This window comes from Opisthocomus hoazin, chromosome 18 (genome assembly GCF_030867145.1).
Source record: "Opisthocomus hoazin isolate bOpiHoa1 chromosome 18, bOpiHoa1.hap1, whole genome shotgun sequence".
In the NCBI taxonomy this organism is placed as follows: Eukaryota; Metazoa; Chordata; class Aves; order Opisthocomiformes; family Opisthocomidae; genus Opisthocomus; species Opisthocomus hoazin.
This window is the reverse complement of record NC_134431.1, coordinates 9,171,908-9,196,446: the sequence shown is the minus strand read 5'-3', so window position 1 is coordinate 9,196,446 and position 24,539 is coordinate 9,171,908. Positions and strand designations below refer to the sequence as shown.

Genomic DNA, 24,539 nt, shown 5'->3' with positions numbered 1-24,539 from the left:
AGTGGGTATTTGTGAGCAAAGTTGTTTTAAGTAAGCAAAGTACCTCAGGAGCTGAAACCCATTTTCAGAAGTGACTTACTCAAGTGACTACACTTCAGACTTTTTAAAACAGGATTGTCCTTTCACAGATAGAATCACTTGGGTTTTCAGGCTCTAAACTTTTTTCTCCAAAAATGAAGACATATTGTTTTATCTAAATGTTGATATATCCAGGTTTATTAGACAATCTACTAAATTTAAATGAATAGTGTCTACTGTCATCACAGTGTGACTTTGTGAAAAGTCCATGTTAGATGGAGACCAAATATAGTTGAATCCTTTTTCTTCAGATACAATTTCATATTCACCCTTACTGTGACTTGAAAGGTACTTCCAAAATATTGCTTATTATTTACTGAATTATTCTCTTTTTACTGGCATGTACCTGTTCAGAAATGGTTGGGGACTACACCTTGGAAATTATTCCAATAAGCAAGTGTGCATGTCAGTCACTAAATCCTCACATTCAAGAGCACATGGAGGTTGAAAAGGTTCTCCTTCCTCTCTGAACGAACTATTCTTAGGGACAAGCAGAAATGACTACTCTAATTTATCCAGTGTCTGAACCCGTAAGTTCTGAAATGGATTCCAGTCCTGTGGGAATACTGTATTTAAATACAGGTTAAAAGCTGGGCCATGACACTTGAGAACAAATGGGAATTATTTTTATTCAGTAGTACAAACGGTTCATGACCGAAAATCTACAAATAATTTCTTTTTAATATATAAGCCATAAATGTCAAAAGAGGGATTGGTATTTAAACCAAATATGTCTTCATTTCCTTCCCCTCAACACAGGAAAATCACTGTATTTCTATACATAAGCCTTTGATAGCTCTGTGAAAAACACAAAACTCCTGGAAAAACTGGTGGAAACACATCACAATGCATGATCCTCAGCAAAATTGCATATTTCGCACATGCAACTTCCTAACACAGGTTATGTCCCTTTGGCTTTTTAAAACTATTTTTCGCTTAAAATCAAGTCATGATTCAGTGATACTGGAAAGCAGGTTCCCTTTACACCTGCTTGTTTGACAATCCAGCATTTTTTCTCATATAGATTTTATGTCAAAAATAATCCTTTAATACTTCCAAATGCCACACGTGCACTTTGCTTAGCAAACCTTCTGCTCACCTAAGCTCTAGTACAAGAGGTTACATCTACACAAGCTCAGAGCATCTCCCATGCCCACCATCTAGGTTGCTGTGGACCTGGTTTTGCTGTTTCTGCTGCTGCTTCTCATCAGCCAGTACAGATGATAAACACAGATGTTTGCTCCCGAAATACACATTTGAAATAATCAAATGGCTGGAATTATTTACTCCCTTCTCTCCAGTAACAAATTAATAATTGATATAGCAGCATGTCTAAAGTAACAGACTTTTTTATTACCTGCAGTGATTGAATGCTTTTTTAATTTAACTTAAAAAGGCATTAAATACAAGGTTTAGCCTCCAGTGGGTAAAAAAATCTCCAACTTCCTCAGAAAATCCTTTCCAAATTGTATTCATCTTGACTTAATCCACGATCTACCGAGTGAATTAGGCTCTATTTGTTTTGAAAATCTATTTTATGGAGTTCCAAGGACTGTGTTTTCCTTAGCAAGGGCTTATTCTGCCTTTCTGACCAGGATGCCTGTGAGCAGCCCTCAACATAGGCCTCTGCAGGTTTTTAACGTCCCAAGGTGCCCCACACATATGACTAACAAAATGTAAATAAACACAGCTGAGCCAGTAAGAAATTGGAAGGTTTTCTCATTAAAGAAATAAAATAAACAGATGTCCTTAAGCACTTTGGCTCATGTTTGTCAAAGGAATGGAAAACTCTCAGATGTTTGAACAGCAGTAGTGATATAAGGCCACATCTCAAGCGAGAGAAGAAGAAAAAAAGCGACGCCATGGCACTTAGAATTAACTAATAGTTCTCAAGGGAGGGCGCTTTTGATTTGAACCTTAGCAACTTCTACAAATAGTTTTTAACAGCCGAGCAATAAAATGGGGTTTTATTCCTTCTCAGTTTGTAAAGTAGTAAAGGACAGATTCGACCATTAGAAGCATGAATCACCATCAGATTTGATTAAATCCCTGTGGTGTTTCAATCAGATTCTGGCTGTAGGGTCCTGCGAGAGAACAAAGCAGGGAAAAGCACAAGCTACTTGAAGCATTCAATGAAAGCAGGGAGAAAAAAAAAAAAGAAAAGAACCCTAGGGTTTTACAAGGATCGCAAGTAGAGCCAAGCAGGAACTTTTCAATGACTTTTTTTTTTAATTGGAAATTATAATTTACTTAAAGGAAAACTTTTTCTACGAACATATAACTAGCAGTGAAACTTTTTGATGAATAAGGTTTCTTAGATCCTCAACATCATTTCTGGTGAGAACAAGACAGTCCAATTCACAGACAGCCAACACACAGCAGCTATGACATTTGCTTGAAATGCTAGAAAATCATGTTTATGTCCTGTCCTCAACAAGAACCAGCAGCTACTTTAGTTACTGTGTCCAAAAGGTCCTGAGGCCCTGCTACCTTTGCAGGACCCTCTTCTGGTCCTTCACACACCTGTGCCACTACAAGTCCCTCATCAGCAAGGCAGGTCCCACGTTCACATAGACTTGAGTGCATGCCCTGTCTCCATCTCACTGATACCTGTCTGCTGACGACTTGGATAAATCTCTGAAGTGGAAAAGCAATAAAAAAAATATGGCTATCATAGAAAAACAGCCTCTACATCAATCAAGCAACTATGAGGTAAACTGCAAGACGCCCCTGAAAGCAGCCGGAGTGGCCACTCCAGGCAAAGTGAGCACGTAGTCCAGGCTCTCAGGGACACAGCGTAATAGAGGCAATCTAAACACCTTCTAGTCAAGGTTAAATAAATCTAGAACATGACTTTGCATAACTCTGATTTAAAACTGGAATATAATGGGCTCTACAATTTTTTGCAGTATGTTTTTCTTAATTCAAGCCAATTCAAGATGCTGAACAATCTCAAAAATTTCTATGCATCTTACAGGCAATTTTATAGATTGTAACTCCCAGGTATCAGCAGACATTGTCGAAGTACTGATAAAGATCCAACACAATTAAAGAATTTAGGCTGTCCTATGTATTCAGTTCTTTAAGTCAGTGCTAAAGTGAAATCCCTTCCATTTGGTTCTAGGATTTCAGAGTAACTTGCACATAAAGATGAATTTTAACTCCAGAGTTTACTTTAATCACAATTCATTTTGACACTAAAATCAAACAGTGTACCATCACAGAACAAGAATACACATTCTGGGAACAATACAAAATACTGAGAAAAGGTATTGGCTTCACAAATACCCCTCAGTTAGGGAAAACAACACACCCTGTGTCCCCTTTTTTCTTGATACTAGTCCTTTAAAAAGCATGAGAAGGAATCTGCAATATAATACTTAAATTTCTTAGACTGAAAGAGATGCAGAATTTTTTTTTTTAATGCTTTGACAACACAGGTTATGGAACAAGCTTGCAAATATCTCAGTCAGGGAAAGGGAACTAGACTTGTGATTTTTTTTGGCACAGGAGTGCTTGCAATCTCTTTTTATTATGTCTGAACTAATATCACCAAAAGAGTCTTTCTGTATTGCGCCTTGCTGCTTCAAATGAACAGCCAAAGCCCCTTGACTTTTACCCAACTCATGTGAAACTCCAGCAGCGCTGTTACAGATTTTGACCCATTTTTCCCATCATGTTTTGTCAGTGATCTGGCGGGCAGATCTTTGCAGACAGTAGTAAAGACTGCAGCCACCCTCCTGTTGAATGGGAACTCTATTATACATGCCTGAAGGGATTAAAAGGGCTGTGTGGACAGTACATTAAGCTATAATGATGGTCTACATCTGCTGTGGTCTCTAGGCACATGGTAAGTATTCTACACCCATACAGTGATCAGCAGCCTGCAGAACAGGTTTCTAAACCCTCCTGAACACAATATCCAGGGTTAACTGCCTATGGAACTTTAATTTTTTTTGCCTTTTCTTTGTTAGAGGGCCTCCTGCTGAGAAACGAAAGGGTGGAGAGATTTCCTCGGGTGTGACAGCTTTGCTGCCCTGATCACTTACACCATGACTCCGTATGTTTGTGCAGGTATGCATCCATTCAATCGCAGGCAAGAAAGCAAAAGGAGACGTGAATTTGCAGGCCACTCTGACTGCCACTGTAAAGGTTATACTGCAGTGACCGTATGGGAAAGACATTAAGAGCCAATGTCTGATGACTGTGTAATCCATGGGATAGAGCAAAGAGTTTGGACAAAGACGACAAAAAAGGAGCGACCTAGGCTAGGCTTTCCATTCATGCTTCAACCCCGAGTAAATTTTGTGGTTTAACTTCTACTAATGCTGTGAGTAAATTATTCTCTAAACACCTGAGATGAACTGTCCTTGCTCTGAGGAGCCCACATCTATGGCAAGGACTACAGAGATTTCCCTCAGACACCAAAGAGAATTTTCACATGAAATCAGGTCAGAAAACATTGAAGCATTAATTATTAATAATATGACTGCAATTGATAATCCTTTTTGTGAATTCTTCCTCTTTTATTTCTTTTTTTTTTAAAATCAGATTTTTTGGGGCAGCTCCCTGCTGCTGCCATTACACCAAGGAAGGGACAACACACGGAACCATTTGAGATTTTGTAGCCAAAGAACACAGGAGTTTAGACCAAAATCTCTGAAGCTATGGTTGATCTTCCTCCTCCCCTGTTCCCAGAAAAATCACCCCAGAAAGATGTGTTATTCTTCAACTTGATCAACTTTATGGACTAATTCTCTGAGTGGCTGCACAGCAGCACTACCAGTGCAACAGACAGGATGATACTGGGACATTAATGTTGGTCAGGGGAATGGTGATCATACAACCTGACACTTCTTCTGGAGGAAGACACACAGAACCAAGACCTCCACGTGCGAGATTTAATTCAGAGCATTTGCATGTCTAATTACAGGCACATGCATCTTTTATGATCAATTATGGATAAAAATAAGAATTTTAGGCCTTGATAATTAATTTACTTTGAGATTAACACTTCCTACAATACTCAAGAGATTCTGAAACTCTGTTAACCTGTCTCACTGCTTCACTTGATAGTTCAGCTCACTAGAACATTTTTGAATTGTTACGATTTAATGGTTCCCAGGACAGCCTGTCTGAGTGTGCTGTATTCCCCTCTTGGTTTAAGGTCTGTTCCAAAGCCCACCAAAGCCTCTGGTTGTCTTTGGATGAAGCCGTTAGCCTACAGTACTTTTATAACACAACCATCTTCGTTATAGGAAAGCCCTGAGGAATTTAATACTGATTAAACAAATTAAGAACTATGAAAAAATCCTTCTAGAGAAGTTTCTCAAAGAGTCTGTGGTAACTTAATAGAGAAGATGATTCATTCTTCAAAAAAAATATTCCTGTTTCGTTCTTTACATTTATACAAAGGAAACAGCCAACAGAAGTTTGTCATTTTGTACCTTTAAAGGTCTTCCAAAGCAGACAATCCCCCAAGTTTCCATTTTCCTGTTTTCCTCTCTGCCTAGTCCCTTTCACAGGCTGCTGCTCATGACTGCCCTGCCTTGGCCTAACTCTGCTCTCACGGCTGACGGGAACAGCTCTGCCACTGGTGAGTGCTTTGATAAAACCCTTTCTGGCTCCACTCCCTGACCCCACTTCACCCCCACACGAGCTGCTCTAGAGATGGCAGCTTCTGCCTTTATGGCAGCCCATCAGCAAGAGCTCACGAGTATGGTGGTGGCAGGGCTTCTCACCTCCACGGGTCCATCACACCCCTCAGTCCATCCCCATCTGCCCCCCTTGCAGCAGATCCCAACCCCACACCCTCCAAACATGTGCAGAAAGCAGCAGATGAAAGGCATCTGCTTCAGAGGCTTTATGCTAGGACAAAGTCAGCCCACTAAGGGAATTCTCCACAGGCATACTGCAGCCCTTACCCAATGCTAAGCATGACCACATAACAGATCTACGCAGTGCAAGTTTATGTTTCCTGGTCCTGCCTAATTCCTTCTATTTTTTGTAGGCAGTAGGTTTGCGCTTACACATGTATACCTCACATTGCCTCGCTCATTATGTTCCCTGGGAAAAGTAACCGCTTCAATTACCTTGTACAACATGGGTCTGAATAAATCCCTGCTTGGAAACACGTGCTTGCTTTTCAGAGGGTGCTGTTAGAAGTGTTAGCAGCATTCCAAGTGCTGCAGTAGACTTCCACACCACAAACACCATTTTATATCCTTTACAACTGTGCACATCTAACAGCGAACAATAAATCTATCTTACTAATTACAGGTTCAGCTTGTTATAACCATCATAAAACAAGTACAGCTGGTAAAGCCATGAAATGATGTCAAATCATATTTCTGCTTTCTAGAGAGAAGCAGTGTTATTTTCCAGTCTCCTGATGAAGCTGACTGTTCAAAGCCATGCGTGGAAACAGCTGCCAACTAGGTCATCCACCTTTAATTAGGTAATGATACTGTCTTTTTTCCTACCCATTTAAAAGTGTTTGACATTCTGTAATGCAAAGTGACTTAAGTGTTTATCATAAAAAGCTGCCTTAGGAAGAAACTGAAGCACATGGTACTAAATCCAAGAGCCAGCATTCTCTCCTTAGCAGCCAAGTTCAGTCTGTTCAGCTACAAAGAGAGTTACCTAAAAAATGGAAATGCCTGCATTTCAAAGGGGGTATCTAAAGCATGGATAGCTAAAGATATGGTTCCTAAAACCCCTTAAAAATGTGAGCTTCAGCAGCCATGTTGGAAGAAGAGACTATTCTTCATGGCAACCTAGACTGACCAACACAAAATCTCTCTTAAAAAGTTGTCTGAGATTCATAAGAAAACACTGGTTTAACAAAAAATGTGTTACCTCATTCAAGCTAATGTTTAACAAAAAACATGTTACTTCATTCAGGCTGGAGTTACTGCTGTCTGGCTGCCTGATAAGCTCTTTCTTGCAGGAGACAGACATTGGAAGAACATCCCGATGTCCCATCTGGCAGCAGCTGAACAATACAAGCTTTTGAAAAACAAGGGGCTACTTGCAACATGAAAGGGAGGTAAATTAAATTTTCACATGTCAGAAGGAAATACCACAGGACATATTTATACAAATGTGTCTGAATAAAATCAGCAGCATCTGTTTGAAAAGCTGTCTCATTAGCTGCCCCCATAGTTCCCGATGCAATTTGGCTGGACAAGCAGTAATGCTAAAAAAATTAAATTTTACCTTCCCATATCTGGATGCAAAGGTTCCCGTGAGTAAGGAGTGAAAAATAATTATCGTCTCATCCAAATCCCACACAAACACACGCTGTGATGACAGATGGGAGTGGAAAAAAGAAATACAGTTACATATTAAGCAATTGCAAGAATTCGTTCAGTCAGGAAATATGTCCTGTTGGACTAGAGCTTTTTCAGATCTCAAACCCATTTGGAGCACTGACTGCAGATGCTTTGTGAAAGCAGGCAAAATGAACTTCAGAAGTTTTGGAACTGTGTGTGTGCTGGTCATCCTAAGAGTCTGCTCTCCTAACAACCACAGATATCCCCTGTTGCATGTCAAGTCAGAAGGCAGGGGAACAAAGCAGCAGACTTATAAAAAGCCCAAAATAAAAAAAAGTACATATAAAGAATAGTTTGAGATGCTGATAATATAGAAATTGAGCAACTATTTTCACTACCCATGTCTGTAGGCTCCCGTTATATTACTGGATTTATTCTAGCTCTCACAACTCTCTAGTCTGATGGAATTTGCTAATAGATGTAACTGTTTATCTTTACTAGATTTACAAAGCGAACATAAATTAAAGTTATTACCTCAATCTCACTGTCAGCAGTAGGCGAAGGATCGTTGCTTCTTTTTGACCGGGCTCGTACCTTGCCATCTGACCCTCTGTGATGTCTGTCTGCTTCTATATCTTTTGCTTGTGTTGTTGAATATTCCCCTATTATGAAAAAAGAAATTCCATTGTAAACTTAAATCTTGCACTTCATCATTATAATGAAAGCATCAAACCTTTTAATGGAGAATACCAGAAACATTGTGAAAACACCACCAGAAAATCCTACTCTTTTCATGTCAATAGCTGATACTGTTAGAGAAATAACTTTTAACTCCTAAGATTTGTTAAAACAATTTCAAAAATAACCAAGACTGTATACATGAGGTTTTAAAATGGATGTGTCATTTCAAAAACCTTATCACATTTTTCACTGAAAAAAAATAGCTTTTTGACTCTTACCCCACCCCCCGCTTTTCGAGAGAGGAATTAGAAAGGCAATGGAAAACGAAACGAAGACCAATTCAACGTCTGAATTTTTTTTTTTTTTAATTTGACGAACGCTTATGACTAAAAATATATTTTCAACATCAACTTTTATTTAAAAATACAGAACTAGCCTATTTAGCCATATTCCACTTCACAGAGGATAGTATTTTAGAAATAACTGAGAACAGACAGCCAAAGGTGAACTAACTGTCTGTAAAGTATCTGTTTTGATTGGCTTGACTTTCATAAACCTGTCTGGATTTCACTTACCTTACATTACAAATCCGTTTCAAACATATTTTTCTTTTCACCTTGCTAAGTTGTGGCATCTCCAGCTTCCTAGAATAACCGTATTCTTCTTCAGAGAAGCTTGGATTATGCCTAACAAGCCTTTTTGAAATCACCCTTTCTCAAAAACGCTGAGTTAAGATCTAAGGAACAGAAAATCCTCCAACTGCTTTTAGAGCAATCTGTGATCACCTCTTTTTAAAAAACAGTATTAGTTTATTTTTCTTTTAAAGCAACCACAGATGTTCAGATTTGTCTCATAAATCAGCAGACCTACAACGGGCGCATACTGTGATCATCCACAAATTATGTGGCATTTTATATAAATGTTATTGTATACCAACAAAAACTTTAGTAGGGAAGTGATATCTGAAGATTCTGCTTGTACAGTACACGGGAGGATCATGATCCATCAGTAATTCCAGAAACCATTTAAGCTTCGAGACTTTAAAAATTAAGCACTCAGAGAGAGGCCACAAACTTTGACACCTTTTTGCAAGGAATTCACCTTGAACTTTCAACTTACACAAACAGTTTGTGTTGATTTTTTAAAGAGGGCCTTTCTCTTGATGTATTTGTCCATGAATGCATGTATTACATGTTCTTGTAAGAGGTGAATATAAACTTTGACAAAGATGTGGGTTAAAAAGTCATCAGACAGACAGGAAACTCTGGGGCTTTTTCAGAGCATGGCTGTTTGTCTTGAACGTACTGCTATCCACATTAGCCCTCAGTACTGATCTGGGGTTTGTATGTATTTGTTTTATCTGTCCTACCTTTAGAGGAGATCAAACCTCACATACTCAAGAAAATGACACAGGATGGTTTTAAAGAGCTTGGATGTTCTAATCTCTTCCCAAAACCCTGTGTTGTGCCACGTAAGCAGAACTGTTAAGTGCTAGACATCCAATTTACCCATGTAAATACAGGCATTTTAAAAAATTCCAACAACAAGGTTATAGTGTTTATGTCTACAGGTGGCTGAGACTGCCAAACTGAAAACAGAAGAGATATACCTACCAGACAGCGATTCTGTGCTCTGACTGGTGATATTGTGGGAAGACTCCTGCAGGGAGTAAGTGGAGGTTGGGATGGCTGAGGGGCTGATGCTGTTTGCAGACACATATGGAGAGTTGTAGGAGGAGCTGTAATACTGTGAGTACTGGCTTTGAGGAAAGCTTGGATATGATGAATATTCCTTTGAGGAAAAAAGAAACATCTAAATTCTGTGTATCTGGTTTTATCTTATAAATGCATAAGGTACCACAAAAGCAGTGTTATCTATGCATGCAGCAAGACATGGGTCAGGAATATTTAACTGAATGTTTCATTCACTTACAAAATTATATTTCTCCTTCTCAAAAATACATTCCTGGTTTTTTAGGATCAGCCAATCAACAAGAGGTCAGAAATCAGGCAAATTCTGCTTTTTCTATAGGATTTTAGTCATCAGCGCTGACACAATTTGTAATACAGAGTTCAACAATTTTACACAGGAGTGAAGTGGGGCGGCTTTTTGAAAAGGGCCGTGATGGAACACATAGTCTCTGTAAACAATAAAATACCTCAGAAATTAGAAGAACAGAATGAATAATTGGGTGAGGGAAGGAGCAAACCAGGCTGTATTTTCCCATGATCAGCAACATTTTCTAATCAGCTGTTAGAATAGGTTACAAGAAAACGAAGGAAAAAAAAAAAAGTAACAATAATTTTGCAGAAATGTTCACAGTTGAGAATGTCCAACTGTCTCAGCAAGAACTAAATGCCTGACTGATCTTCCCTACCTACAGAAAAATGAACTAAAAATAGCAGGTGCAAGCAACCTTGGGGAGCTGAGGTATCATGAAGCTCTTCATCTTGATTTTAAGGCTCCTAAACATACCGTTATCCCCCATATGTTCTTTTTTTTTGTGACAAGCAGGACACTGGAATAGATTAGGAAACTTCTCTCTGGACAAGGACAATTAAAATATAAAAGGTTTGATTTGTTTCTTTCCATTTTAATTGCAACTCTTGCTCTTGTCCACCTATTCTCTTTCTCAGATAGAGAACTGTATTCATGCTTAGGGGATTGTCCTTCATCAAAAGATTTTTATTTCCTCAGAAATGCTAATTAGTCTCTGGCATTATATAAAACTAAATAATAAATAGTCTTTAGAAAGACTAAAAGCACTTTCCTCCTTAACTGCTTACATCTTTGTCTGTGACACAGCTATTTCATTAACTTTCAGTCACCAGGGAGCTCTCAAGAACAAAGACTCAAGCTGTCACAATAAAAATTAAACTGAAAAAGAAATGAGAGAATTTCATTGTTTTCTCTTAAAGAATATTACAAAATAACGAAAATAGCCCAATTATTTTTCCCCATTTTAGGTAATCTCCATACTTCAATCAAATGCACTTCTATCAGCATTTGCTGACCATGTTTTTAGCCAAAACAGAAGCAATAAAGAAATTGTCCCCTGTTGTCGTTAAAAATACAAGTCAACAATCACCTTACAAACAAGGAATTGAACTTATTGGCCAACCAAAACACATTTTCTGGGACAGTGTAGTCATTTGTTTATTCCAGTCAAGAAGAGCCATTTGCTACTGAGAAAGATCTGCCTTGCATATATATTCATGCTGTTTATTTATACACACACATTTACCAAGGTATCTGAAGCATGAAGCCCACAGACAGGTGTATTCTCAAAGAAGGAAGCACACAGACAGCTCAGATTGCTCAATATTCATCAGGGCCTGCCAACGTCTCTTTGAAACTGTTCATATTTATTACACAGTGCCAAGACAGCAGATGACAGGATCCTAGAAGCAGAGCTCTCGGCAGAGGATGGAAAACATATCTGAAAGTTGTAAGATGGCAGAGGAATGATGAAACTCTTGGCACTGCTACAGCAGCATGGCAGAGACTGCCGGTGCATCCCTCTCTTGCAAGGACTGCACTCTGTGCAAGCGTGTGGATCAATACACGCATCTTAAAATTATCAAGATACCTTGAAGTCCGGGAAATAGACAGGCCACAGAAGCAGAGAAAAATGGTGTTCAGCAAAACACATAGCAGTGCGTAATCTATATGTAAACACCAGAAAAATCTCTATGAAATACCAATCTTCCAAGTGTTTAAAATAAGTGACAAGGTTGCCAATAATAAATGCTGAACCATACCTGATGCACAGCACTGAATCCTGCAGAATTTGTCAGGCTATTGGCTCCCTGGTAAATCCCTGTTGTGCCTAAGGGAAAGAATATCACAATCATAAAATACAACAAAGTACAATCAAATACAAAAATACAATGAAAGTAACAAGATATATTCATATAAAGAATTTCCAACAGGAAGGTACCCGCTCACTAGAAAAAAATGTATCACAAATCTTGACAAGTATAGGCTGTAAAGATTTAGGGCTCTTACTGAGGTCTGCTTACTGAAAGGCATTCAAAGACAACCATTACATGCACTAAAACAAACACTTACGGAGCTGGGAAACAAAACTGGAAAATAAAGATTCAACCGAAATTCAAAATTTTATGGATCGAGAAGCAAAGGTTCAGAAAAGATCTACAGGGACAGTCCGCCTTTGCCTCCCACCACCAAAGTGGCAGGAGAGCTGCAAGCTTCCCATCCCCTTGGTCCTGCACCCCCGGCAAGTTCTAGCCTTGATTTAACTCCAGTCTACACTGTTTTCTATTTCAAAATTTTCCATTTCACATGGGTTGAGAACTTCCTCTTGAGTTTGTGCAGCTTGATGAGAATATATACCAAAAGTCTTCTTGTAAGAGCTGGCTGTTCACGTACAGGAGGCAAAGGCTGGACTATGCCATATTCCATCCTAATGGAGGGTGACACTCAGACCCACTACTTCCACAGTGAAAGAGGTATGATTTTGGTGGTGCTGTGTGGCCATGGTGGGCTCCTGTCTGGGCTCAATGTACCATCAGACCAAGCCCTAACCAGGCAGTCTTTTTTTATCTGGTTTCTTACCATGTGAATGACTTTGAACGGTGCTGTTTTAACGATGTGACTCTCTGCATGTGGCAACCTTTCTCCAAAGATCCACTTGCTTGTTTTTATTTTAAGACACCAGATTAGCTAGGGAATGGACAGCTGAGCAAACTCCATTCTGCCAAGTGCAGCTACAAAGCACATGCAGCGAGAAATAAATCTCAGGCCAAAAAAAAACCAAGAAGCAGGACTCTGCCCTCCAGAACTAATTTGGTGCCACATGTGGTCTTCAGAAAGAAAAGGGCAGAGAGAGGTAAAAGAGGGTGCAGGTGACTGCCAGGTACCTGGAGAGCTGGGTCTCCCCAAGCCACCTGCATATGCTGGCTGGGGAGCTGAGCCAGCGCAAGTGGGTTCAGGTGATGCCTCCTCCTGTCAGTCACTCCTGGGATGAAACTCTGGGTGGATCAGTATGCAATCCCTCCTCCTCCCCACAACTGAAGATGGCAACTCATTCAGCCGTTGGCATTCCCCCACCTCTCGCCCACGCTAGGCTTTGCTTTTCTGCAGAGTTTCTTCAAAAAGTCATGAGTATGCAGCAGGATGAATATATTCCTGTGGTAACTAAGCATTTCTCACCATTGCGAAGGGGAGTAATAGAGCCCCAGCGCTTACAGGCAAAAACAACTTTCACAGAACACAAAACAGCTCTTGTACACCAGAGCGCAAAACAATACAGGGGGGAATTTCTGATCTTCCTAAACTGTCATTTAGAAACAATCCATCATCCTTTATTAAAGCTGTCAAGAGGGGGATGAGTTACCTCAAGGGACTCAAGCTTTATGTGTAAATTGTGATGAGAACACATTTATTGCTGTGCTACCTGCACATGATACCATAAGCTTCTTGGTTTCCAAACAATCAGAATTATAAAAAGAAGTAGAGACCTGCACAATTGGAATGAACGTTGCACCAGCTGTGCAAAGCAAATGTGTCCATGCACACACAGGGTGGGTATGTGAGCAGGGAGAAGAGGGTAGAAACATAGGGGTGAGAGGAGTGGGAACAACTCATGCTCCATAGCTTCTTCCCACAGCACATTGTAACCAGACCCTATGTGGTGGATTTTACACTGTGATTTTGTAGAATATATTTTTGCCATTTTAGCTGAGCTACCCCAGGTCCAAGTTCAGGTGTCCCTACAGGCTGTTGCAGACTCACTCCCTCTGCCCAGGGGATTTTCAAAAGGAAGGACTGTGGTGCAGAGACAGAAACTAAACTTCCTGATTTTTTACCTGCATATTTAAATACTCATGTATTTCCTATAACCCGAAGTTCAGCGGGCCTGGGAACAGATTTTGGCCACTCAGGTTATTCACTTATTCTGGCCCCTGTCATTGTATCCTGACCAAGCAGGAGTATCACTTGAGCATAGTCCGTCTAAATTGAGATCAAACACAACTCTCTTTTTCTGCCCCTACAGCATTGCATTCAGAGAATGCAACCCCGCTGCCTTGAGAGCTACTAAGCTCAGTATCTCTTGGCAGCTCTGTATTGTTACAGCAGAAGAGTTACAGATAAGGACACTTGAGACTATCAAACAACCAGAGATTGTAAAAGCTTAGAATTTCTTCCCAGAAGAACACGGATGAAAAGCTGTGAGGAAAAAAACCAAAAAATTATCTGCATGAAAAACAAAGTTATTGAAGATTCAGGTTCAGAAATATTTCATTTCAACATCAACCTGTATCTCGGGGACTTTAGCTGTTTCATGGGGACTACTATAGCTCAGTCCCTGTTCCACTTTATAGGCTAGACTGGAGAAACCACGCTTTCAATGATGCACAACCAGTTCAAATGGAAGGAAAACAAACAAGCACCACAGGCCATGAAGACAAGGATAAACCCTCTCTCATCATGAGCACAGAATGAGGCCTGCTAGTTACAGTTTCTGTGAGCAGCCTTGTAGCAGTTCATGACACATACCAGAACTGGCCCCAAATATTTGCTTTTCCTCCCTAAGCTGTTGATAAGAAATAAACATTTCTGTAATAAAATTAATTCTGCCACATGCAATTTCAGTTTTTCAGTTTTGCATCAGTAAATTTTACACTCAAGCAATACTGGAAAATTATCAACAGACCTTGTATACTGGCATTATCAATTTAGCCCTGTTTCTCATGTAATCATTTTTTCAAGTGCTTTCCCAGGTAATAGCACTTCTTGTAATATTCAGAGATAGACATTAGAAAGCGGTGCTTACGTGGAATGGGCCACGCCTAGGAAGCCTCCTGGTAAGCAATGTACACAAATGTGTAGTCCCCTCCTATTTCTGAGTGGCTACTGCTCATTTCCACAGGACTTCTGCTTTCACACATACTGGTTTGGTTTTTTTTCCTGACCTCTGAAGACACCGCAGTATCTCAAACTGCAGCTGATTTTACATTTGCAACACTGTAGATGTGCAAGCAAGCGGTTTGTTTCCATGTATCTTGGCAGCTCAGTATCAAGTAATTGCATTCAAACTGCTACTTGCAGATCAGAAACAAGCCTAGGATCTCTCCCTTTGGATCTTCTCCATACGGAATATGGTTCACATCTGTGTTCAATCAAACCAGTTGCTAAATGTCACAATGCCCTCATTCACAGGTAGCTTAAAGAACATTTAGCTGGTAATAAAACAATCTGGACTCTAGAGAAGGACAGCTCTTCAGATGTACGTACTGTAAATGTTTCTGTAAAGTATGCATATCACAAACACACTTGCACGAAAAGACGCCGCACAAAAGGCGTGCATAGGCTGTACATATTCAGTGCCATGACTTTTCCTTGATAAGTAGACGTGGCCCTTCTCTGCATGAGTGTCCAAGGGCAATATGTACAGAGAAACTCTTTGTGAGCTGATGGATGATCTATTCCTGTTCTCATGCAGATGGATTTCATTTGCTTATGCCTTCATTCCCTTTTTAATTCAAGTATTTTAGAATCTATGCCATGGTCAATGATAATTTCAATGGCGTGTGATCTGGACAGTGCTCCTGCAAATACTTTCATGCCAGCTTCTCCTTCCTCTCAGTTTCTCCCTTTCTGTCTTTCAGTTACTGCAATAACTGGCTGCATCTCTTCCCCTCCTTTCCAGGTAAGAGAAAGTAAAGAAAATAAGAGAGTATTCACGGTTATTTTCACTATCTTCAGAACTAAGCTCTGGCATTGCTAAAAAAAGCTTTCTTTCAGTTTATGAATACACGGTATGACATAGGAATAACTGGTGTCTTAGGGAGTTGTGATTACAGAGATAGGACGGGCCTGTGGTATAGTTCAGATCAATATCACAGCAAGCTTTGAAAATCAGGTTTGTGTCCTTGTGTGCCACAGGTCAGAGGGGCCCTGACTTCAGGGAAGTGTTCTCCAAGTCTCCTGTGCTGCTCAAAAGAGATTAAGCTGCTATATTTAGAAGAACAGATGGTTTGCACTTCCAATATTCAATGAAATACTCAAGAATCAGAGGAAGAGATATGCAGGTTCAACACAGGTGGACAGCAGGGCATTTATCACAGCTCTCTGGGTAGCCAGCAGCAATTGTGAGTCCATGAACACTCAGAAGATGGAACACTGGACTGAGATGAGGGTGTTCAGAGTGACTACCACAGGCACTTCTGAATATGTTCGATACAGAACAACGAAGCTTAGATCCAAGTGTTTCCTCTAACTTGTAGATGAATCGCACAGCGGTTGTAGGGAGAGCTCTCTAAGGATTATTTGATCACTTAGTACTAACAAAATAAATGCCTACAGGGTTCAGCTGAATCGCACAGTATTTTACAAGCTTGCATATAATAGCTTGTGTATTCTTACATCAGCAAGCTGTTTTCCTACAGGAAACAATGGTGACTGTGAGTGATGCAAGAAAAGGCCTTAGTCTAACTCCCCGCAGAGTGTGCATTACTCTGTGCTATGAAGAACATCTGGCTGCGCATGGTCATTCAGAAAGGTTCTTTGCAGTGTTTAGCTCTCTGACAGACTAATGTTTCCTGCAGTAAATACTGCCTTCTTCAAGCTGCTACTTTTTTAGTGAGAGGTTAAACACTCATCAAAATTACCTCCCACCAGCTATACTCCAGTGCCTTGTAAGGTTCCAAATCCTACAACATCTGCCTGCATTTATTGGGCAAGAAAACTCATAAAATGTTGCACGGCTGTCAGCTGTGGAGGTATTTCAAGACTATTCTGACCTGTTAAACAAGAAGAAAAACTCAACCCATATGTACTTTGCAGCATATTACTCAACTGTGTGTCATTAGGCATAATGAACCCTTCCCCAAAAACAGTCTTGTGTTTCTGTCTGGAAGGGCTCAGACAGTATAGGGAAGAGCAGACTATATGAACCTAGATGAAAAGCATGGTTCTACAATGTTACAGAACTTGACATCAGCAATGTCTACTGAAGGACACTGGTCCCAGAAGCATATGAATACCTCCTGCAGATAGCACTCACCAATACGCAACCCATTTAAAATCTGTCCATTTGTCTCCCACTAAAATCCCATTCAGTCCTGCTAGCCTGACCAGGTGTTTGAGGGCACTCTGAATGGTGATATAAAACACATTTTATGGTACAGTTTTTCCGAGTCAAAGCTCTTCCCCTGCTGCCTGCTTCTGGGAGTACTCAACCCGCAGAGCCTCAAAGAGCTTTAACAAGTGATGACCGGAGCAGTTTTAAGGGCCTGGCTTTTACCATCCTTTTGAGCCTAGTCACCTGTATAGCTCAATCCAGCTCAAGAACGGTGTTGAAAGTGCTGGGATGGTTTATATTTACTCTCAGGATTTGAACCATGAGAAAGCAATTACATTTTATTATATTTTGAGAAAGTGTTCCTTTTAACCACTCCTGTCAAATGATGCTACAGCTATAGCAGGAAATCACACTGGATTGTCTTCAAAAACGAATCGCAAGGAAATGTTTTGCGCCAAAAAGTGAACATCCTTACAACAATGATGTAGACTGTTTACGTGCAATCCCTTGTTGAAAGAACGACCAGCAAAACTGACTTTATTTGAGTGATTCCATGGACACCAAAGATTAAAGACTCCTCCAGCTGCAGTTCCATCCTGGACACAATTCTCCACTGACAGATAACTAGACACGATAAAGGAAAGCTGGATTTGCCACCTCCCGTGCTGTTTAGTGGCTACGAGATTCCAGTTCCCAGGTCAGGATTAAAATCTAACTAGCCCTATAACATCTGCTGTCATGCAATTGGGGATAAAAATCTGGCCTGTGAGCACAGCCATACATTTAGCAATTCCCCTTTCCTTGAGTGAGGTGAATCTCCAAATACCAATAGGAAAAGAAAGGAGTGATCTGGGCAGCATGTCTCCACTCTTTCGCCCATCACTCAGGATCATGATAACTCTCTACTGAACACTCTAGGGCCAGACATTTGTCCCAAGGCTTTTCCAGCCCCTCTATGAGTACTTCAGTACTGCAGTGCCTCCAGGAAAAAAAACATAACAGTGGCCGACAACGGATGCTCAGAGAAAAGTATAAGAAACAGGACAAAAGCAGAGAGATCTTTGCCCTAGTACTGCCTTGTCAGCTTCAATTAATCTGCCAGTTGCAGACTTTCTAAGCCAAGTTTATATCCTCTTCTTTTTATCTTTAATAACTGTCAGGGGACTCATCTTCAGACAGTGCAGGTATTCTCGGAGTTCTAGAGGTCACAGTATTGTAGTGCAGAAGTTTCAGTGTTTAAACCCTGCCAATATAAACAGAAAGTGCATCCAAACTACATATAAAAAAGCCCATGCAAGAGCGTTATCCAATGCCAGCAAAGAAGTTAAGACACTCCTGAATCACACAGCCTGTGCTAACTAAAGCGGGTTCAGACCTTATTTGTCCACAAATATCATCATAGTCTTTGATCGCATGACTGTATTCTATTTTTTCCACCAGAGCATTACTTCACACAGTGCCTGGAAATGAGATACAAGAGAAAGCAGTACAAATACTGCACTGGCATCATGAATTTGATGTTTCCTAACTTTCAAGTTAGTTTCTTGGTATAGATTTTTCTATGTAATTTTACACTAGCTCTTCTATTGCCTTCTAGATATTTTCAAGAAAACATTATTACGTATACTGAATCAATTGTTCAGTGAAGCATCTGTAACATTTTAGCATATTCTGTGCCAACTGCACTATAAACTGAATAATCAAGGCCAAGTTTGTAATTTCCCAAGTTGTTACCATCCTATGCTTTTTTTTTTAAACATCCTACAAAAGTGACGAAAATAAAATCCACAAACAGAAGTCTTTGACATCCAAACATCCCTGTGACTGTTTTCTATGCTGATTTTGCTCATTAGCCGATGTTTTGAGTATTCTAGCTGACCTCCACAAATACTCCCAAGACAGTCAAGCAGTAAGTTAGGGAAATGTCACTTTTCTTCTCTGTTGGCTTCCACTACCTCATCGTACCACACAAACTACATTTTCTTTATCCACTCCTTTCACTATTGCCCCCCTACCTTATTGCTTCTCTCTCATTCATGACCGTCATAGAACCATAGGCTGCTTTGGGTTGGAAGGGACCTTAAAGCTCATGTCATTCCAACTCCCCTGCCATGGGCAGGGACACCTTCCACTAGACCAGGTTGCTCAAAGCCCTGTCCAACCTGGCCTTGAACCCTGCCAGGGAGGGGGCAGCCGCAGCTTTTCTGGGCATGGTCATGCCTGCTTCCATCTCCCTGATGCCATCCTCTGCCAGCCTGATGACAGACAGCCAAACAAAACTCTCAAGCTTCCTCCCACACTGCTCTTCGCACTGAGGAAAGAGCTCCTCCTAAATATTTGCAAAACTAATGTTTCAAAATACTCATTTTCTGCAATTCCTCCAAAAATTCCGACGCTTGTTAGGAGGTGAAGATGCTTAAGTTACTGCTTCGAATGCAGTTTAGTATTATTATTTTTCCCTTATACTTTTCCTAAGTCTTTATCTACCCTAATCCATGAGCAAGGCTTGTAGTTGCAGCGATGACATACAAACAGCATCACCACCGTCACTGGGCAGCACTCATACGCTTTCTTTCAGAGTGAACACCCAGACAGACCGCTAGACTTTATCAATATCTCTCTTGCACAGCACAACCACAGAATATTACCCACCACTTCCTGCAGCGAATCAATGACTTGTCTTACACTCAAGCATGTCCTTCTAAAACTAACTGCAGTAGTTCTTAAGCACAGAGATTTGGACAGACACTCTGAAATGTACGAAACAAGCTAGAAGAATGAACCCTCATGAAGTACAAGCCTGCTCTTCACAGCAGGCAGCTGGGTGTGGGCAGAGCCTCCCTTCACACATCCCTCTGGTGAAACCTCCTCTTGAGCACCTCAGCAGACAAGAGATATGTCCAAAGTAAACGCTCTGTCTCAGAGAAGATTCCTGGTTTCGGCTGTACCACCACCATCTATACAGTAAGTATCATTTTGCCATTACTTCTGAGTTTCCATGGGTGCTATTCAGCCATGAGAGCCTTTGTCCCCACACAAGCTTTAAGCCTTACCACAAACCCCGGTGTTCCTTAGGGACAAAAACATTGACAATAAACCCCTGACAAGCCCAGAGCAGAAGTTACAGATGATTTGTGAGCCCATTTCTCTCTTGCAAACACACATTTGCTCTCCTAGCTTCAGGACCATCCACCCTGGTGTCTATTCCTTCTAATAGCATATCTTCTTCCCAAATCCTTCCTTGTTTAGTGAATGACTAAGGAATGAGTTCTGAATGGAACCTCAAAAAGCATTACTGCTTTTGAACTGAGAAAAGTTGGAGCACCGCTTTCTCCTTGGGTAGCAGTAACACAGATCCTTGCAGCTTACAGTGTATCACTGTCAACACCTTTGCCTCTCCCCTTGACTTCCCTCTCCCATAAGATAGCTCATTTTAAAACAAAGTAAATGTAGCATGGTCAACCCCTGGTGTTTAAAAATCTTTGAAAGGGAGACTGTGCTGTTATTCCGAGGAACCTTGTATTTACACTGTAAAAAGTGAGGTCTGACCCCTCCTGAAGAGAGGCCTCTCCCTGCTGAACTCACCAGAGTGGAGCACAGATTTGCTGCCACAGTTTTAGACTGCAACTAATGCAAACCAGCTGTAAAGCAGCAGCTTTTGAAAGAGACTACTCTTTATCATGGAGGTTTTAATTTGATGAATCTAAGACATCTGAGTGACAGTTTGCTGAGAACATGCTCTTGCTCTTCTTTATTTTCTGGGACTTCAGATGGATTCACTACCTGTATGCTTACACGTGATCTGCATTTCGCAAGCACAGATTGAAATTTCCCCTTCTCACACATTTCATCACTAAGTACTTAAAGAATCAAGGTTAAAATTAAACATGCCACTTCCTTTGCAAAATTCATGCATGCAGAGCCAAATAGATATTTATGGGCTTATTAAATATGTAGCACACAAACTGGCACATAATTGCAAGAAATCCAGGCATCTCTTGGAAAAAAATCCATCTAGATTATCCAGATACTAACAAGAGCCAAAATGTTTCCAGCACAAGAAAACATTTCAATTGATTAAATATTCAGATTTTACTTAGTCTCAGGCCAGGAGAACAATTCATAGGCAATTCATTCCACAAACATAAGCAACATACACAATTAGTCCATTTCAAATCAGCATTACACAAAAGAAATACTGCTTTCTATTCATTCATTATTTGACAGCTGATCAGAATGGGCTCTACAAAGAAAACAAATGCTCAGCAGTAGCAAAAGAATTTCACTGCGTAGGTCTTTGGCGCCAAATTTATGTCTGTACTGAACTCAATACTGCTTTGCGATGCCTTGGCAAAGGAAAGTCATCCCTGTTACATAACTGAATTTCCCTTTGTAATGTAAAAAGTATTTTGTGGGTAGATGGATATGGACATTTAAAAAAAAAAAAAAGTGGTCGAACCTTTCCTGCCCAGTGACAGTATCCGCACTGGTCTTTGGCCACAGTTTTAACTGTTGTGCAACTTCATACCAGCTGTCATTTTATCAATAATAACTGAAGAGCAAGGCATTGTCTAGGAATTAGTGACAAGCTGAGAAGAGGTGGCCTGATATGCAATAAAGGGGTAACACATGCTCATGCGACCACAGGAAATGCTCTATAAGCTGGCTGCTATCGCGCTCTCTGCATAGTTGATGGTTTTGTGTGTTAGCTAATGTGCTGGCACAGCTTTCTCTTTGTATTTTACATTTCTTATTAAATGATAAGTTTCTTACACTCCAAAGATTTCTCCCCCACCCTCAGCAACAACAAGCAGTTTCCTCAATTGCCAGTTAAGACAGTAAGATCTTTCGGGTGTAAATTGAATATAATCTTTGTTTTATGTTCAATTTCTATCACTGAATAATTTACCAAAACTCTGAGCAAATCACTGAACTTCTAAACTGTCAGAAAATGTAAACTTAGAAAAATGTGTGCTATAAAGCACAATCCACTTCTATTATTTAGCCTAGGATGTTGTTTGAGGATTTGGTGCTGTAATTGTACACTTACATGAGGATTGAATAAGAAATGGCATAGACCTTGAAGCAACATATCTTTACCAGCATTACAAATTTAACACTTTAAAGACAAAAATCTAATGTAAGTTGCTGCCTCCTCTTCCAATCCACGAGTCTAAAAATGAGTGGCATCCCCAGACTGGTCACATACATATTTCAAATATCTTCACTTCATTATGAAATAAATTAGTTTTGTAAATACAATAATGACATGAAACAACACTGTATACAGCACTGGTCAAAAACAAGGAGAAAAAAGTCACTCTTTCAGAGCAAGCAAGTGAATAGCAGATTTCAGTCTATTTGAATGCTACTCAAAGTCTGATGATATACTATCACATCGACTGTTACATGGAAATTAAAATAATTATTTCAATCTATACTACCTTTGTGACAAAATTTCATGTAATTTTTATGAGCTATGGAACTTGCCAATCTCATTTTTTGTATTTGTATATGTGTGTGACATACCGCATTAGCTATTTGGCTTCCACATTTCATTTATCTTCATGCCAGGGAAGCATGAAAATAGATTTCCCCTTCTGTCCGGTGGTAAAATAGGGTTTTTTTATTTACATTCTTAATGACAAAAAGAATGTTCTATCCTCATTCTTGCCTTTTAGTTGATTCTGTTCTCGCTCAAGAACCAGGATACAGTTGATAACTGGAATTAAAGATGAAATGCTGAACGCTACCCCATTACACCTGCATCATCTGTGTTTGTAATGAAAATGAACAGACTTAAGAGAGAGCAGAATTTGGCTTCAGAAGTGCCATGTTACTCACAACAGCCATCAGGAGGGTGAGGCTGCAACCCAACACATGTATCCCAGCCAGAGCTAGTGCTGGTACCAAAGAAACATGAGAGCAAACAAACCAGCACCAACTAGGCTGGCCCTTATTGAAGTAGAATGTTTGTCCTAGAGCCCTGTGAGACAAAGTATTTGTTACCCAAGAGGTCATTTATTCCTTGGTGTTTGATGTAACACACCTACGATGGGTGCCTATTTGCTGGCTGGACCATGTAGCTCATAAATGAGGGGACAGTGAGGAGGAATTGCATAGTCTGCACAATCTGTTCAAGATTCACAGTCTGACCACCCACGCCTGCCTGCAGATGACATCACTGCGTTGCCCTGGGAGCTGGTTCTCAATGGAGGCAAAGAATACCAAAGTTATTTCACTTGCGTACTTGAGCTATTACCATCTTACAATACTTGCAGAGCTTAGCTTAATAATTTTTTCCTCACACTTTAAAATACAAAACTGAGCAGCACATGCTCCTGGAGATATCCTTCCTTGCTGATCCGCTGCAAGTCACCCTCTTCAAGACCTCTCTTTCAACATGATGCAATAAACACTTTGTCCTTGAAGTAGTGGTTAAGAGCTTGACTCTTAAAAGTCCCCCTGAAAACGTGGTTTTGTAAAAATATGTCTCAGTGGTCCCAGAGCAAGGCAACACAGAGTTGCTTGCTCGCATTAGGGAGACAGAGTGATCGCCGCCGCCGCCGCCGCCGCCCCCCCCCCCCCCCCAAATGCTGTGGCGTGGGAAAGCACTGAGCACACATTCCTCGGTAGCACTCATCACAGGAAGGCTCCTGGCTCCTCACTCAAACCTTTCACTAGCACTCAGCAAGGTAAATAAACCATATGGTCAGGAAGCTTCAGACTCTTCCTCTCATGAGCAAGGAGTAGAAGGGTGGAAATACTTGTTTACAACAGGAAGACACATTTACTCCTGCTCCCTTTGCCTTGGAATAAGCACCTGTCACTTGCAGAAACTGTTTTTCTGTTTTCTTTTGCATTAAAGGCTTAGTGAGCTGGCTGAAATAATCTTCCCGGCATAAAAATCTGAAAAGAAGTGATTTCACCTAATACCATAGCATCGTCCTAGGGAACATTATCTGAAAGCACTTTGGGCACATTCATGCTCATACACATATGCATGAAGTTCCTCCCAGCCTGTTTTGGTACGAGACATGGTTCTGTCACTGTCTTTGCAAGTACAACATTTTGAAGTGCTGATGCACAAAATTTGCTTGTCTAAACCTCTTGATTGAACAAAGAGGCCATCTTAAAAACTTCAGTCCCAAGTGAGTCAAGGGTTTGCCTTCTCAAACAGCTCAGATTCTTCTACGCTAACACAAAGCACATGTGGACGCTGTGTTCTGGGAAAACAAAAAACAACAGAAACCTAGACAGGAATACAGTGATCTTCCAAGGCCGCAAAAGAAAATGGCAGTACTTTGTCAATAGTGGTGTTACAGCCGCCAGTATCTAATCATACAGCAGTTAGTCAGGAGGCAGCATGGCTGCTATTGCTCTGGGAGAGTGCAGACCTGTCACTTCAGCATATCGACGAAGCTGTGACACTCCAGCACCTACAAATGCTGATAACT

The 24,539-nt window shown here is 40.5% G+C and overlaps 1 protein-coding gene across 5 annotated transcripts in view; it reads right to left on the bottom strand.

The window, feature by feature from the left end:
* EYA2 (EYA transcriptional coactivator and phosphatase 2) overlaps nucleotides 1-24,539 on the bottom strand; it is a 102,303-nt gene that overhangs the window by 22,927 nt on the left and 54,837 nt on the right. For all 5 annotated transcript variants that reach the window (XM_075438737.1, XM_075438739.1, XM_075438735.1 and 2 more), the window contains exons 6-9: nucleotides 11,795-11,862; nucleotides 9,647-9,824; nucleotides 7,887-8,014; nucleotides 7,297-7,380 (exon numbers count right to left, since the gene is read on the bottom strand). In XM_075438737.1, the coding sequence (XP_075294852.1) occupies nucleotides 7,297-7,380; nucleotides 7,887-8,014; nucleotides 9,647-9,824; nucleotides 11,795-11,862 (458 nt within the window). The remainder of the gene's footprint in view (nucleotides 1-7,296; nucleotides 7,381-7,886; nucleotides 8,015-9,646; nucleotides 9,825-11,794; nucleotides 11,863-24,539) is intronic.